Source organism: Dryobates pubescens, chromosome 23 (assembly GCF_014839835.1).
Source record: "Dryobates pubescens isolate bDryPub1 chromosome 23, bDryPub1.pri, whole genome shotgun sequence".
Taxonomy (NCBI): Eukaryota; Metazoa; Chordata; class Aves; order Piciformes; family Picidae; genus Dryobates; species Dryobates pubescens.
In genome coordinates this window covers 13,421,961-13,438,324 of record NC_071634.1, presented here as the reverse complement: position 1 = coordinate 13,438,324, position 16,364 = coordinate 13,421,961, and the positions used below count along the sequence as shown (strand labels likewise).

Sequence of the window (16,364 nt, the reverse complement as noted above, 5' to 3'; positions counted from 1 at the left end):
ACCAAAAGGGAACTTGGAAGCTCTGGCCAAACCAGGGTTGATTTAGAGTCAGCTGAAAATGTCTTGCTGGTTCTGCCCAGGGAGGTGGTGGAGTCACCATCTCTGGAGGTGTTTAAGAAGAGCCTGGATGAGGCACTTGAGGCCATGGTTTAGTTGATTAGATGGCATTGGGGGATAGGTTGGACGTGATGCTCTCGAAGGTCTTTTCCAACCTGGTTAATTCTGTTCTATTCTCAGATTATTTTGGACCTTTGGCTATTTACCCTTCAATTATTTTATTTTTTTTTTTTCTTTTAGTAGGAACTTACTTGAGTGCTACTTGACAAAAGTTGTTTCATTTCCCAAGTGACTCTCTCCTTGGCTTTGAACTATGCTGAGCTTTACCTGCAGATTTGCATAACTTGGGAATCTTTTTTGTGCTTCCTTCACAAATATTTGCACAAGTCTAGGGACTTGTGGGTTTGGTTTGGATTAGGTTTGTTTCTAGGTCCTAGAACTGAAACAAAAGTGGAAGCTGTAAGTGTTACACCAGGAAGCAGGCATCGAGTCAGCTGAGTAATGGCTGAAATGTAAAGAAAACCTTGAGGAGCTGGAAAGAGTTGCGTGGATTTGTGCCAAAAATACTGAAACACCATTTAGGTTGTGGCTTGGTTGTTGTTTTTTCCCTATAAGAATGAGGTGCTAAAGTATGTCAAAGAAGGGCAACAAAGCTGGTGAAGGGTCTAGAGCACAACTCCTATGAGAGGCAGTTGAGGGAACTGGTGGTGGTCAGCTTGATGAAAAGGAGGCTCGGGGAAGACCTCACTCTGCAGTTACCTGAAAGGAGGTTGGAGTGAAGCAAAGACTGGTTTCTTCTCCCAAGGAAGAAGTGACAGGACAAGAGGAAATGGCTTCAAGTTGCCCCAGGGGAGGTTTAGGTTGGGCATTAGGAACAATTTCTTCTTCTGGTAGATGTGACAAGAAAGAGATGATGTCTGGGGAGAGTACCTGATACCTGCTTCTGGCCATCTCTGGAGTCAAAGCACTGTTCAGAATGCCCAGACAGCTTCCTTTTCAGAGCACTCTGACTACTGAGGGCAGTATCTGAGGTATGAAAATAATGAAAGAAGGATCAGTTTTGCACTAAGCATTCACTGTTGCTTACCAGTTCAGGTGGATGAAGGTTTGAGAACTGAAGGTGGTGGATCACTTGAAGGCTATTCTGTCAGTCTAAAGCCCAGAGTTCATGTGTTTTCCCCTCTGGCTTGTTGAACTGTAACACAAGGAGACTTGAATGTTGTCCATCCATAACAAGGTTGCCACTGAGGGCTTTGCCTTGCCTGTGGAAAAGCAGTTGTGTCTATGACCCCTTGGGAGGGAAGGCCAAGGCTTGCTGCAGATCCCAAACTATGGCTTTAGCTGAGAAGATTGCTTGCATTCTACTTGCAATTACTTTAGAAGAGATTTATTCCTAACCTTAGAACCTGCCTTGATCTTTCTCTCTTCCCAAGCTGATTAGAGTAGAAAAATGCCAAGGGGCTGGGGTGGAGTGGAGTGGGAAATAAATGCAATACTGTCATCTTCCTCATGACCTATATCGTTTTAATTAAGCTGTTTGATTGCTCTCAGACAAGTGCCTTTTGTCAGATTAATTTGTCTAAGTAGGCTGCTTCCAATCTGTGATCAAGGAAGTCAAACTCAGTGAGAGAATACTTGGTGGTGTGATATTTTATGGGGTTTTTTTGGTATGCAGGCTATTAAGAACTTAATAGAAGAATCTCATGAGCTCTTGCCTAGTACATCTCCAGCCAGAGTTCCTCAGGAGCCGTTGCTGCAACAATCTTCAGGGTGTGACAGTGCATGTGGAAAGGAAAGAAATGGGTTAGAATGTTGGAAGAGAAGTTAAAGGAGATGAAGCCTATCACTAGATGAGCTAGCTGCCAGATGACTAAAAGGGAACAAGCAGTCAAAGTGACTTTGAACCAGATATAAAAAGAGGGGCAGAGGGGGAGAAAGAGAAAATCATTCTGAAGTAGGAAAAGACATTTCCAGACCTCTTTCAGTGTCATTGGCAAACTCTGTGTAGATATCTCACCAGTGCTTTTCAGAAGAGCTGGGAAGGAGTAGGTGGCTTTCATGGGAAGAAGAGAGCCTGTTAACCTCCTCCTGCCACTGCACCAAGCCAATTTGCTGCTTTCTTAGTTTCTCAGCAGGAAAAATGATGGTTACTCGGGTCACAGCTCTGTTCAAGCATCCTGAGGTGGACACAGACCTGGTCTTTTATGGCTTCCAGAGATGATCCTTGTGTTTATTTCAAACAATTTGTTGCTAGTCTGTTGTGGGAGTCAAAACAGCCATCACATGCCCAGCAGGGCTGGATGGATTGCAGCCAAGGGTTTCCCTCGGAGCAGCCTCTGTAGATCGGGAGTGAGGAGGTCAGCTTGGTTTCTGTGCTAGAAAGGGGGGAAAAGAACAGCAGAGAGCAGATAGGGAAACCCATTCAAACAGAGAAATCTGCCTGAGGCCAAAGAAGTGGAAATGTGTTACTTTGGCATCTGGCCCTCGTGTTTCCAGAAGCGCTTTGGGAGGTCAGGTGAAATGAACTGGAGCATGAATTCCTCTCCAGTGATGGAGGTGGTGTGTTTGTAATGAGAGGGGGGGTCGTAGGTATTTCTGCACTAGGCATGCTGCATTCTGTCTTTTGACTTCTTGGCTGTTGAAAAGCAGATGAGGGAACAGGAAGTCTACACCTTGCAATCCTGACCATGATCTCCCATAAAGCCAGGAAAGGTCCACATTCTACAGGAGAGAGAGCAGAAGTGGGCTAACAGTAACCTAAACTCACCCTTTCAGACTCCAGAAGTGAGCCTGATGCAAGCAAGCAACAAAGCTTTGTGTTTCTCAGTTGAAATGTGTGTTTGTAAACCTTGTGCACCAGAGAGAGGGTGCCCTGTGTAACGATGCCATCTTCCCTGACAGTTGCACTATAAAGTCCCTTCAGCGACGTCACGTTTGCATCAGCCGCCTGGAGAGGCCTCAGAACTGGGGTGAAAACTCCTGTGAAGTGAGATTTGTGATACTAGTCCTGGCTCCTCCTAAAATGGTGAGTGTTGCCTCCTCGCTTGCTCTGGTGGTGCTTCAGAGGGTTGTCCCAAGATTGCTTTTTCCTGGGTCTCCTTCAAGGGTGAATGACAACATTATGATTGTTTTTAACACGAGGAGAAGTGAAAAGGCCCCAGATCATCTCAGCAGTTGTGAGGTGGTTTATGCTAATGGTCTGTGAGGGGTAGATAAGTCACCTGTGTCCTCATCACAGCCTCCAGCCTGACTGGGAGGCAAGCAGATTGAGTTTCTCCATAGTCCTTGTGGACTTGTTGCTCGAGCTGCAGCACTCCCCCCAGCTTCACCAGTTTGGCTGCTCGTCTTTGAGGTGAGGAATGCTGTTCCTGCTTAAAGCCATGCTTGTGGAGGTTTCTTGCAAGTCTGTGGCTGATACCCCACTGCCAAGGTCTGGGTTGCTTCCCAGCCAACTCCCTTGATGAGCCTGACGGTTATGCTGTAGATGTGATTGCAGCAGTTGTAGGTGAACTGATGTAACCAAGGGGAAGATGTTTTCAGCCTTATTGCAGTATGGATGAGACTCTGTGGGAGCTGGGGTGCACTTAAGGTCAGACTATCTTGAGGTCCTCTGGGACATTCTTGTAGCCTCTGGCACTCAAAGCTGCTAGGTTCAAGCTCACTCAAGTGTACTTCCAGATTCTTTGGTTAGCCAAGGCCAACAAATTGCATGGCAGCACACATTGACTGCACTATCATGGTGGGGCATCAAGGTCAATTGGGGATCCCCATCCTGTCTTCCTAGAAAGCACTGGCTGGATCAGCATGGCATGTTCTTCTAGCTAATGGCTGAACAGTTCAAAGCTCAAGACCTTTTCACACTTGAACTGACTATTTACACCTTGTGGCTACTAGGTCTGTGCTTCAGGGAGGTGCTGGAGAGGTTGGGGACCTTCTTTGGAACAGACCATATCCTGATTCAATTTCCTCCTCTTCAATGCTATCTGGGTGACCTTGGGACCTTCTAGTCTGCTCTGTCTCCTCCACCACCACCCTTGTTTAAATGGAAATCCTGGTGTTTCCTTATTTCCCAGGATTCCTGGCAGATCTTTCCCAGCTGAGCAGTTCAGTGCTTCTGGCATAGGACTCAAACCCAGCAGGCTGAAAACATGTTGATGTTCCTTATGAAAAGCAGCAGGCGAGCAGGGGAGGCCATGCAGGGCTGCACTATCTTCCCCTCCTTATGTGGCCATTGGCTGCTGGGTGAGCGGCTCTGCATCCGCCGCTCTCTTCAGCCTCTGCACTTCCAGTGGACAGCAGCAAATTGAGGAAAGGGAGTGGAGGCCAAGCAGAGCTGCAGTTGCCAGCATGCTTTTTATTTTAAATGGCTTCATCTAGCCAGCTCCAAGTGCGCATTTCTGGTACAGCAGTTAAAATAATTAACCTGCCGACAGTAACAGATTAAATGAGCTTTGCCTGGGGAGGGGGTGGGCAAAAAAGCCCAGAGAATGGGCATTTGTTGTGCTGAGGAATCCAGATCTTTGACCTTCTCCAATATGGAGATGGGAAAAGCCTGGAATTCTCCTGAAAATCCTTTCCTTTAAAATGGTCATCTCTCTCTGGGAAAGCCAGGAAACGGAGCAGCACTGAGCAGCTTCAAGTAACCCCTAGCAGTGCCCAGCCCAAGGACCTGTGCTGCTTTGAGGTGGAAAGAGAAGCCTCCCCTCTGACAGTAAATCCAGGCTGGCTCAGTCTGGAAGGACCAAGCTTACAAACTGTAGAGGCAACTCCCACAGCAAATGATCTTCACTTGCACAGAATCACAGAATGCGTGGGGTTGGAAGGGACCACTGAAGGTCATCTTGTCCAACCCCCCTGCAGTGAGCAGGGACATCTCTGCCTTGAACAGATGGCCCATCCAGACTTCTCCCTAGAAGCTGAAATTGAACTTGTCCTGGCAAGTGTCTGATAGGACATTCCCTGTGATGGAGGGGAGGTGGAGGCAGGGCAGTGTGGGTTGATGTTGCAAGCATAGAGTTAGTGATGACTCTGGGACTAGTGCACTGCCACCCACATGCCCGTGCCTCTGTGTCAAGCAACACAGCATTGTTTGGTTGTGTTGTTGAAGAAATTGTTCATCTGCTTTGTTATGAATCATGAAAATTAATGCAGATCAATCACATATGCTCACTACTACTTTTCACAGTAACACAAGGAGCTTGGAGGCTCTCCAAAGGAGGGTGGTTGTTTGGGTGTCTCTAACGGTTGTCACATGAGCATTGAGTGTAGCTAAAGCAACTAGGTTAAAACTTTGCATCAAAAGGAGCTCTTGGTTCTACACAACTTTGCTTTGGCAAGTATCTTACCTGTCCTGGCCCAAGTAGTACCAGCAGTTGAGCAGATCAGGGTTTGTGGTGGGATGGGCAGCCCAGTGTCCTTTACTGTTCCCTTTGTAGCTAGTTTCCAAGATGCTTGGAGCAATAGGAAGGCAGGCTCAGGTACTGTTGTAGCTGGACCCTCAGAGGTCAGGCTTGTGGCTCACAGAAATGTTAGGGCCCGCAAATCAGCACTTGTTCCTTTTTGATGTTTGCATATCCCTTCCAAGCACTCAGTGAGGTTAGAGTGCTGCTTGTGTGCATGTGCTCAGCAGCTTCTTCCTAAGCTTTCCTCTGTGCCAGTAGTTACTTCAGCTGAGAGCTCTAAATCTCCATTGGTGCTGCCAGAATTGCCCTAGAGGGGCCAACCACGTTGAGTTTTAATGCCCAGAAAATAGGAAGCCCATGAAGCAAACGTGCACAGTAATCTCAGTCTTCCAGAAAAGACATCAGGACACTTCTACCTGCAGGAACCTTGACTACAGTCTCTTTCCACACCACTAGCAGTAGCGCTGCGGTGCTGTAGGATAGCAATGAGTGTGTAACCTTGAAAGGAGACCAAGGATAGAAGGTGTGCTCAAGGTGATTCAGCTTTGGATCTAGTCCTGGGAAGCTGATCAGGTTACACTGATCAGTTTGTGGTCAGGACACGTGTAGTGATGGCTTCACAGGAGCCTGCTCTGGTTGCTGTTACTTATCTGTGACAGCTTCCACCTGTGCCCTTCTCCACTGGGTGTCTCTGGGGTCCTGGAAGCAGGCAGCATGTTCTTCAGATGCTGCCTAAGGGTGCAGGTCAAGGATTTTTGCCTTTCAGAAGTGAAAGACAGTAGTTATACAGCGGTGGTTGTTTGCTTGTTTGTTTGCTTGTTTTCCACTCAGAAAAGTACCAAAACTGCCACAGAAGTGGGCAGGACCTTTGCCACGATGTTTTCAGACATAACCTTTCGGCAGAAACTTCTAGAAACCAAAACTGAAGAGGAGTTCAAGGAAGCCTTGGTCCACCAGCGCCACTTGTTGACGGTGGTGAATCAGAGACCCTCGGGCATGAGCGATGGGCACAAGCCGCACGGCCCGAAGCCACTCAAGGTAAGGCTGGGCAGCACTGGCCAGGCCTCTGCTTTGGGGGTGTCCAAATGCAGAAATCTGGGGGTCAGGGTGACACAGAATGGTAGGAACTGGAGTGGGTTGTAGAACTGTTAGGGTTGGAAGGGACCTCAAGGATCATGTAGTTCCAACCCCCCTGTCATGGGCAGGGACACCTCACACTACATCAGGCAGCTCAGAGCCACATCCAGACTGGCTTAAAAAAGCTCCAGGGATGAGGCTTCCACCACCTCCCTGGGCAACCTGTTCCAGTGTCTCACCACCCTCATGGTGAAGAACTTCTTCCTAACATCCAATCTGAATCTACCCATTTCTATTTTTGTTCCATTCCCCCCACTCCTATCACTCTCTGACACCCTCAAAAGTCCCTCCCCAGCTTTCTTGTAGCCCCCTGCAGATTCTTGTAGGCCCCCTTTCTGGAATAGAATAGAGTAAACCAGGTTGGAAGAGACCTTCAAGATCATCATATCCAACCCATCATCCAACACCACCTAATCAACTAAACCAAGCACCCTATCAAGTCTTGTGTAGTGCACCCCGCCCTGTGAATGTGAGGTGAAGCACTCATGCTGCTGCTCTCCAGCAGGCTCTCAGCACTGAGGCTTCTACAGACAGCTGCTCTGTGGATGTCCACCTTCCTCAGCTCCTGCTGTACCTCTAAACAAAAGAGACTCTTAAAAGGAGCAGGTGCTGAAGGGATGCAGAGCACTAAGGGTTGCAATGGACTTTGATTCCAGATGCTTAGTCAAGGGTGAGATGAATGGATTGCTGTGCATTGTCGGTCTAAGGTACTTAATCCTTAATGTCAGAAGTCTCCAAAAGAAGCTGCTGCCTGTCTTTCCTGCAGCCAAAAGGCTTCTTGGCCATCCCTGCATGGCAAAAAGCTGCCTGTCGGGATTTGGCCTGACTTCTTGCTGTTTGATCTGCAGCTCTGCACAACGTAACCTGCTTTGTACCTTTTTGAGTGCTAGGGAAATGCTGTAACTCAGCTTTCTGTTCTGGAATTTCCTGTGTATTGGTCATCCCTTTGCTCTTCCGTTCAGAAATTCATTCTTCACCCAGAGAGCATACCTGAAAAACAGCCTCTGTCATCTCCAGCTTGCTGCTCCTGTCCCTGCATTACAGAGAGCCTGAAAGCTCCGGGCTGCCTACGGTGCAGGAGCTGCTTAACTTAGCACTTTTTATTCCTGGACTAGACTTCAGGGGGTTTGATCTGCGCATCTGGAAATGAGCACAGCTCATGTTTTTCCTGCAGAATCCCCTTGCTTGTAGCTAGTGCTTTGAACTTGCCTAGACCCCATACCTGCTCTGAAGTTGTCAGAACAAATCTTGAAGCCCTCTTCAAACCTAGGTTGTTTAGAGTGGTGTGTTAGGAGCAGCTGCAGTCATGTAACTTGGGTGAAGTAGATTATAGCCTGCATTGCTCAGTTCTGTGAAAGCCATCTCCAGCAGCATCTCCTCCCCCTCTGCCTGCCCTGCATGACAGCCTTGTAGAAGGGAAGTGTTTCATATGAGACCAGGGATGTAATTTCAACCTGTGGACCACCCCCAGTGAAATAAATACCCAAATCCAGAGCCACTGTGTTATTGTAAGGGAGCCCTCACAAGGAGCCAGGAGGGTCAAGTCTTTTGGTGGCATCAAAATCTGCTTCCTTCTTCCCCTGGTGGTGGTATGATGGGAGAGAAATGAGCCTCAAATTGTGGGGTTTTGGAAGTGCTCTTTGTTACCTGTGCTGAAATGCTGCAGGGGACATGACACATGACAGTTGCACACCATGCTGTGCCTGCAGCAGTTTGCTTCAGCTCGTCTGGGAGGATTACTTAGGCAAGGCTACAGAGAGATTAAGTCAGCCTGAAGTCCTCTTGTTTACTGAGGCATCTAATTGTCATTTTGTTTGTGGAGGAGCCCCAACCAGCTGAGATGTTTTCTGGCTGTGATTTTATGTCCCTTTGCCTAGGGGGATTTGTGGAGAGGGTTGGGCTTTGTCAGCTCAGCATCGGCAGAGAGGAGGAGAGAGTGTCCCAGGTCTGTAACATAGTCCTGTGGCCCCCAGTACTTCAGGGGAGGACTGAGCAAGGGTTGTGTTGATGGAGCAGGTATTTTGTTCCCCTGTGTAAGTCAGTGTGGCCTCTGACTTGGTAGTTTATGGCAAAGTACTTGGAGAGAACTGAAGCTTGAGGAAGGCAGATTTGGAGTGGAGATTAGGCAGAGATTCTTTCCAGCGAGGGTGGCGACATGCTGGGCCACGATGCCCAGGGAGGTGGCATCCACCATCTCCCTGGAGGTGTTCAAAGCCAGGCTGGATGAGGCCTGAAAGCTGTCCCTCCCCATAGCAGGGGGGTTGGAACTAGATGATCTTCAAGGTCCCTTCCAAGCCAAACTGTTCAATGAATCCCCATGGCCTGTTCTAGGCTGGACATACACCAGCACAAGAAACAGGTGAGTGAATCGAGGGACTGAAATAACCCACTGGCTGCTGCTTCTCTCCAGTCTGCCTCAATGTGCCTTGTGGGACAAGAGAGTTAATCAGAGCTTTTCTCTTCTGCTCACTCACCACTGCCTACGAGCAGGTATTGCACATGAGTGCCTCTTCCCTCCCTGCCCCAGGCCAGCAGCAAGCCTGTGGCTCCTTCCCCGGAAGATGAGATACCCTGAGCATCACTTTCCCTGCATTCAGAGGAGTAAACACATTAGTCATTAAGCTATTGTGATTCTCTGGCTGACTCCTGCCTTCAGGAATGTCTTAAGGGGTGGGAAAACTAGATTGCTTTTCAAGTGCATATGGCTTTGATGTCCAGAAATGCCTCCAGACGGGGTTTAACTCATGGCTTTGTCGGAAATGCTTCGAAAGCAGATGTTAGGCTGGAGTCTGCTGTCTGCCCATCCATGATTGTTCAGGTTGGAGAGATGAAACTGTCCTAAAGCAGTACAGGTGTGCTGGCAAAATTCAACAGAGTTGCCTTAAGTAGCTGAAAAGGGCTTCAGGTGGCACCAGGGGAGGTTTGGAGGGGACATGAGGAAAGATTTCTCCACCAAATGGCTTGTCAAGGTCTGGCCCTGGCTGCTCAGGGCAGTGGTGGAATCCCCATCTCTGGAGGACTTTCAAAGCTGTGTAGATGTGAGTGCTGAGGGCCATGGTTTAGTGGTGGCCTGGCAGTGCTGGGTTAGTGGCTGGACTTGATGATCTTGAAGATCTCTTCCAAGCTAAAGGATTCTGTGATTCTATGAGTATGAGATGTCAGACACTGATAAAGGAGTCAGTCCTCTGAGACACCTTTTTGCACCTCAAGCCCTGGTGTTTGCCATGGCCATTGTGTTTCCTTCTGGAAAATAGGATTCTTTGTCATGTTTCACTTAGGGCTCTCATCTTCCACATGCTGCAGAGCAGGTGAGTCCCATGAGAAGAGGCAGTTATTAGGTGCTGTCAGTTAAACCAGCACTGTAGTGTCAAGTCCTTTCTAAGGTGGTTGTTTCCATAAAGCAGCCTGAGGAAGATGTCCATGCTGATTCAAGATGATTTCTTGGTATAAGTTCTGGATCTGTGGGTTTGTTTCTCCTGCAGAGGTTTTAAGTTGTCTGTGTCTAGCGCTGCAGCAAGCCTCTGAACTCTCAGCTGTGATGGCTGGGGTAATTAGCACTCTGTAAAGGTGCATTTGATTTTTCAGAGGAGTAGGTGTGCTCTGAATTGAGGACAACAGGAGAAAAAGTCTGACAGGTGCTTCATTTGCAAGTGTTGCCTATTCTGAGGCTTTCCATGTGCTTTCTGAAGGATGTAGTTGTGAGAATTGGGAGGCTGTAAGTCAACAGCAGCTGTCACACTTTTTCTGAGAAGCTCCTTGTTGCCTGTGGTGAGCATCAGACCATGGAAACATTCATACTGCATCTTGCCCTAAGCCAGAAAGAAAAGGGAAACATTGGGGGGTTTTGGAACCATTTCACAACAATCTTGCTGTCCTTTAATGGGCAGGAGTTAGGGCTTGGTCATCTGAAGTGATTCAGCTTGTTGCCTCTTGGTGCAGTTTGAGGTGTAGAGACCCTTAGTTCCCTTAGCATATCACAGCTTCACAGATTGCATCAGGTTGGAAGGGACCCTCAAAGGTCATCTTGTCCAACCCCACCTGCAGTCAGCAGAGACACCTCCAGCTAGATCAGGCAGCTCAGGGCTGTGTCAAGTTTGATCCTGAATGTCTCCAGGGATGGGGCTTCAACCACATTCCTGGGCAGCCTGTTCCAGTATTTCACACTCTCACAGTAAAGAACTTCCTCCTGCTGTCCAGCCTAAATCTCCCCTGCTCCGGTTCCAAACCATTGCTTCTCATCCTATGGCCACAGGCCCTCCCCAGCCTTTCTGCTGGTCCCCCTCAGATATTGAAATGTAGCTCTAAGGTCTTTCCCAATGTAATGCTGAGATAGGGAGCATGTGGTGGGGATCCTCTTTTGGAAGCTTTATGTGGATTTGGGGGAAGAGATTCTCTGTGCTGGTACCTAGGGGAAGATGGCTGCAGGGATGGGAAATCTCTGAGCTGCTGTTTAACCTCAGCATACCCAAGGTCTAACCCTGCTGCTGGCCAGGGTGCTTTCAGCAGGTCCCTCACCTGCAAAGCAGGGATGCCCATCTGAATGGGGAGGAGGAAAGGGAAGGAGGAAAACAGGGCAGTCTGGGAGGTTTCTCTTGCACCACATGGGAGATAGAAATGGAAGTGCCAAGAGTTTGTTTTTATGGTCATTACAAACTGCAATTTGAATACCCTATTCAAAGTTCTGCCCCTCTCAGGGCTGAAGAAGGAGGTTAATCTCTTTAACAATACATGAGCCTTTAAACTGACACAGCACTTCCTTCCTTTCTTCAGCTGCATGAGTTCCTCAATGTTGGCAAGGGGATTTCTGATGACATTGCACGAAGGTTTCCAGTCTACGTGTTGGACTTCACTGACGGTACGTTGGCCAATGTTTGCGAAAGCCTTGGCCTGCCTTGGGCTTTCTGTGATGCCATCTCCTGTTTACAGCCTGTGGTGAATGTGTTCTTTGATACCTGGAATGGCTCTGGGAGCTTCTTTGCAAGAACGCTGTGGCAACAGCCCGTGAACAGGCAGTGTGGCACACTGCGGACCTGGAGCCTGCAGTTTTCCCCTTAATTAAAGAACTGCTTGGGTTGAGGAGTTGCTTTCTTCCTTTTCACTTTAAGAATCTCAGAAAGGAGACATCTGAAAGGCTGGGGAAAGGCTTCAGGGCAAACCATGATTTCAGAGCCTCAGCCCAATGTCAAAATGGGTTAAGGTTCTTCTGGCTTGTTGAGGAGTTGGTGAATATATTCCAGTATCAAGCCCAGAGAGCTTGCGGAAGATCAAGATGTAGAGTGTGGATATGGAGAATTTCAGAGCCTTAGCAGGGATTTTCCTGCTGTTAAATCCTCCTTATCTCAAGCCACAGTGTGCCAGCCTTCCCCTCTGCCCTTCTGCTGAGGGCCTTGGAGTTGCTGTACCACAATGAGACGTTGCAGGTAAGTGTTCCAGCACAAAACTACCTTCCACAGCAGCTTCAGCTTGGGAGCAAGTGGGCAAGGCTTGGATGTGTGTTCTTCCCTGCATTTCAACAAGGATGGTCACCCCCAGCAGAGGAGCACAGCAGTTGAGTGTTGGCTGCTTGCCTGAAGGAGATGCCAAACAGCCGCTTCCCACACAGATGCAGCTGTGCTGACCAGGAATGCTTCCTCCAGCACCATGCATTCTGCTGTTAGTGACAGCCACTCTGCTGGAAAGAGTGGGATGGGATGGGATGGGATGCTGGCTTGACAAAGTCCTGGAGTGCTGGAGCTTTGTAACTGCTGGGATGAAACTGTTTGCAGGGGCTTGGGGTGTTAGGAGGGCAGGCTCAGTCTGAAGTGGAAGTAATGCTATATTGTCCGGGAATCTGAGAGTATTTTGGGGTGGAAGGAGGACAAGAAATTGTTTTGAGTAGCTACAACGAGTCTGATAAGACAGAAAAGATACTTACTGGCATGTGCATCATTGGAACTGGGTTTGGAGGAGGGGACTTAAGCTCTTATCTGGACACCTGGAGTACATTCAGGATGCTTCATATCTGTGGCTGTTGCTTTGTAGGGCTGTCAAAGTTGAACTCTTCATTTCCAAGGGCTGCTGAAGCACGGCAGAAGGGACGTGCTGCAGAAGCACCCTTCTGCATCTTGAGACAGAGTGGTGTTTGCTGTGGCTGTAAGTGTCCTGGGCACCAAAGAATCATACAATGCCCTTGCAGCCAAATGTGGAAATTCATTTCAGGGTCTGTTTTGGCTCTGCATGCATCCAAATTAACCTGTGCATGCTGCCTCTCAGGCCTGGGGCTGCCAGCTGTAGTCAGCTCCACAAGATGAACTGAGGCTTGGCCTAAACGAGGTGCAGGGCTTGACTACCTTGAATATATCTGCTCCAGATGATGAAATATTGTTGTGGTGAGAGTCCAGCATCGCAAATACACCAGAAAAAGGGTTTGGTATTAAATGAAATATTTGTTGAGAAGTGTCAGTGCTTTGTTCTACGACTTCTGGAGGGTGGAGGGTGCAGAGCTGAGCCAAGTGGAACTCAAGAGCTGCTACAGCTCAGATGTGAAGTCCTTGCCTTAGGAGCTGAGGTGCCCTTTCAAGTAGGATATGGGGATATATACACACTTTCTCTATATATTGTCAGAAATTAAGATGAATGCTATAAGGGTCTGTGTGGAATGAAAACCAGATGGAGCATAAAGCATCTGTCATAAACCACCGAGACTGAAGGTGATCAGGAACGGGAAATTCCTGAGCCATCTCAGACCAGCAGTCTGCCAGAGCAGTGGGGATTTGAGCTGCTCAAGTATCTGTGCTTCAGACAAGCACATGTGCATCATCAAAGAGTCCTGAGTTACCAAGAAGCCTTTTTTATTATTATTATTTTTAATGGTTTGAGTTTCTAAGTCCTCAGTCTGAGAAGCATCCAGGGGGAGTTGGTTTAGACAGATAAACCCACTAAGGGCAGGGTGATAAATAATAAGGCTTTCATAGGGCCAGCAAATGTTTTGCCAGCTGGACTTGTGTGTGATTGGTGGTTTTGTGCTGCACAAGGCTGCCTGTGAAATCATCCTTAACCACCTTGATTCGGGAGAGGAAAGCAAAGGAGTCATTTTTTCCCCCTGTTTTCCTTCAGGTAGGGAACTGCCAGCTCTAGGTCTGCTTGGGATTCTCAAAGTTACTGAATCCACTAGGACTGAGGAAGAGTTTTCTGAAGGACTTTAGTGGTACTGATGGTTTGTAATAGGTGCTTTGTGTCTCCCAGCAGGAGCATCTGGGGATGAGCAAGCTGGGTTATGCTAGGAAGAGCTGTAACTTCCCTTGTAAATTAGGATTAACAGAATTTGGCTTGTAGTCTCCTCTCCTGCAGCTGTTGTGTGTGGGATTCTGCCTTCTCAGAGCTTGTACAGAACTTTATCCTGATCTTGACATACAGGCTCAAAAATGTATCTCTCAAATTACAACAGGTGAAGCATTGCAGCTTCCTTTTATTTTTTTTATGTTGAAGGTGATTTGAAGGAGGGTATAGGGAATTCTGCCTGGACTCAGCTGCAAGTTCCTTGGAACCCCTTAAAGTTACTACCCTTGATCTTCAGTGTGTGTTTTCTGGTGTGATGATGAGGAGTGAACAAGACCAGAGTGCCCAACAGGGAATTGGAGGTGCCTGAGGGTTTTATGGTGAGCTTCCATCCTGAGTTCTGCTGAATCCCTTGGGGAAGGAGGCTGAGGGAAAGAAGGGAGAGCTGAGATTTGCACTTTCCCTCTGTTTTCTGAACCTGTGTGCTCAGCACAAGGCTGTGGTGGGTGATGTGCATTCCTCCCTGTCCTTGGTCCTGCAGAAGCTCCTCAGCAGCTTCTGAGAGTAATGTGAGCAACATCTGCTGGCAGCACCCTCGGGATTTGTCCCTCTGATGCAGGCATGCTTGGAAGGCAGGCTTGAAGGCAGTGGAAAAATGGGATTTGAAAGGGAAGTTTTCTTGTGCTAGTTGTCTAGGCACAGATCTTAACCCTGCTGCAATGCTGCCTGTGGCTTGGCTGCAGCATATGCCAAGGCCTTGTGGACTCCCCCACCTCACTGCACTGGCCACGCTGTTAGACAGGATTGCATTCTTGAGGCAGGAGGGAAAACAAAGGGATTGTAGGTAGGCTTTTCCCCTTCAGACCTTCTGCTGCCCTGGGTCAGATGATGGAGTAACTCTTGCCCTTTCATTCCTAAGTACCACCTGAGTGCAAAACTCAAGAGCTGCTTGAAGACTGCCTTGTTGGATGTGTGAGGACATCATGAACTGAGCTGCTTCTCAAGTTTGTGTCAGGGGTGGGTGAGAATGCATTCAAGATGGCTAAAAGCATCTTGCTTTGTGACTGTTTCCTTCCAGGAGATCAGCACTTCATGGGGAGTGGGCTGAAAGAAAGAAGAGAATAAGGAGAAGTTCTGACCCCTTGTTTCATTTCTTCATGCTTCCCTGATGTGAGCATATGCTTGGCTTCCCTGCTCCAAAATCGGGGAGAGTGGATTTCCTTTTCCTGTTAGCTTCTTAGTCTCCCTTGTGCTGTGATTTACTCCTCAGAGAACTTTAGAGAAGATCCATCTTCTGTTCATCTTCAGAGACTTGGGCAGAGTCCAGCAGCTACTAACATAAGTGAGAGCCCAACTTGAGGGCGTTAGCAATGCTCTGAGTTTTGGTGGCTCAAAGCCTGTGAACAGATTTCCTTACTGTGTGTTTTCTACCACTGAAAGGCAATCTTTCTTTCTTTATTTTTAATCAGGGCTTTAATACCACATCCTTGCTGCTGTGCTGCAGGTCAACACCATTAAACTTGCTTTGCTTTGAATATTCCAGAGACTTGGGAAAGAAAATTAATAGTCAGGCATTTCATCAGATGTCCATCTGTCTTGATTTTTGGTTCAGTAGATGCACAGTCAGTAGACTTGAGGAGGTCTAGTTGTAGTCTGTGGGTCTCCTGGTCACAGCACAGCAAGCAAGGTGCTGCACCTCTCCAAAACTTGTTTCTAAAGCAAAGGACAGGTCAGAAATTCAAGCAAGCAAAACAGATCTGTCACCTTGCTGAATGCAGTTGCTTCCCATTTCAGTACCTTAATGCCAAGGGATGGCTTCTCTAATAGTCAGCTACTCACATTTCACAGCTGGACCCAGAGCTGATTTGCTGCCACAAATGTCCCTTGTGCAGTTGCAGTGACACATCTTTCAATGGCTTGATGAGCCTGCTGCAGATGAAATGCCAGCAGAATGCAGCCCCCCTTCCTGTAAATGAAGTGATGTCAGTCCCTGGCTTGCAAATAGACCCTGAAATTGTTTGGCCAGGTGTTGACTTCAAAGAGGTAAATGGTGGTTAATGCTGGGTTTTAGTGCTTGTCCCAGGTGAATCTGTACAGAGAGGTGGTGGTAGCTGAGGATTTGAGCTGCAATTAGAGTGATCAGTGCTGGCTGGGAAAGGAATTTGTTTCATCTGCTGTAGCTGTTTTCTCTGTCATGAAGTGATGGTTTAGCTGCCCACCACAAGAGGTTCTTTTGGTCCTTGGGTCTCTGGCTGATTATGGACTAAACCTATTACTACTTCTTGGAAGCCATGATGTGAAATAAAGACCTCCATGATCAGAAAGGACTCCTGGCTTGCAAGGACTGAACCAGAAACTGAAGGGTTTTGTGGTCTTCAAGGCTTCTTCCTTCCTTCTACCCTGTCATAGATGTTGTGGTTTACCCACCTGAAAGGTTTCTTGCAAGGCAACTTATCTCTTATGTGCCTCCTTCTTTCTGCTCAGCTACTGAGCCTTTTGTTAGTTTGGTTT

The 16,364-nt window shown here is 47.9% G+C and overlaps 1 protein-coding gene across 1 annotated transcript in view; it reads left to right on the top strand.

The window, feature by feature from the left end:
• SLC4A11 (solute carrier family 4 member 11) overlaps positions 1-16,364 on the top strand; it is an 80,975-nt gene that overhangs the window by 42,234 nt on the left and 22,377 nt on the right. Inside the window, exons 7-9 of the mRNA XM_054172417.1 lie at positions 2,959-3,082; positions 6,291-6,497; positions 11,367-11,451. Coding sequence (XP_054028392.1) covers positions 2,959-3,082; positions 6,291-6,497; positions 11,367-11,451 — 416 coding nt within the window. The remainder of the gene's footprint in view (positions 1-2,958; positions 3,083-6,290; positions 6,498-11,366; positions 11,452-16,364) is intronic.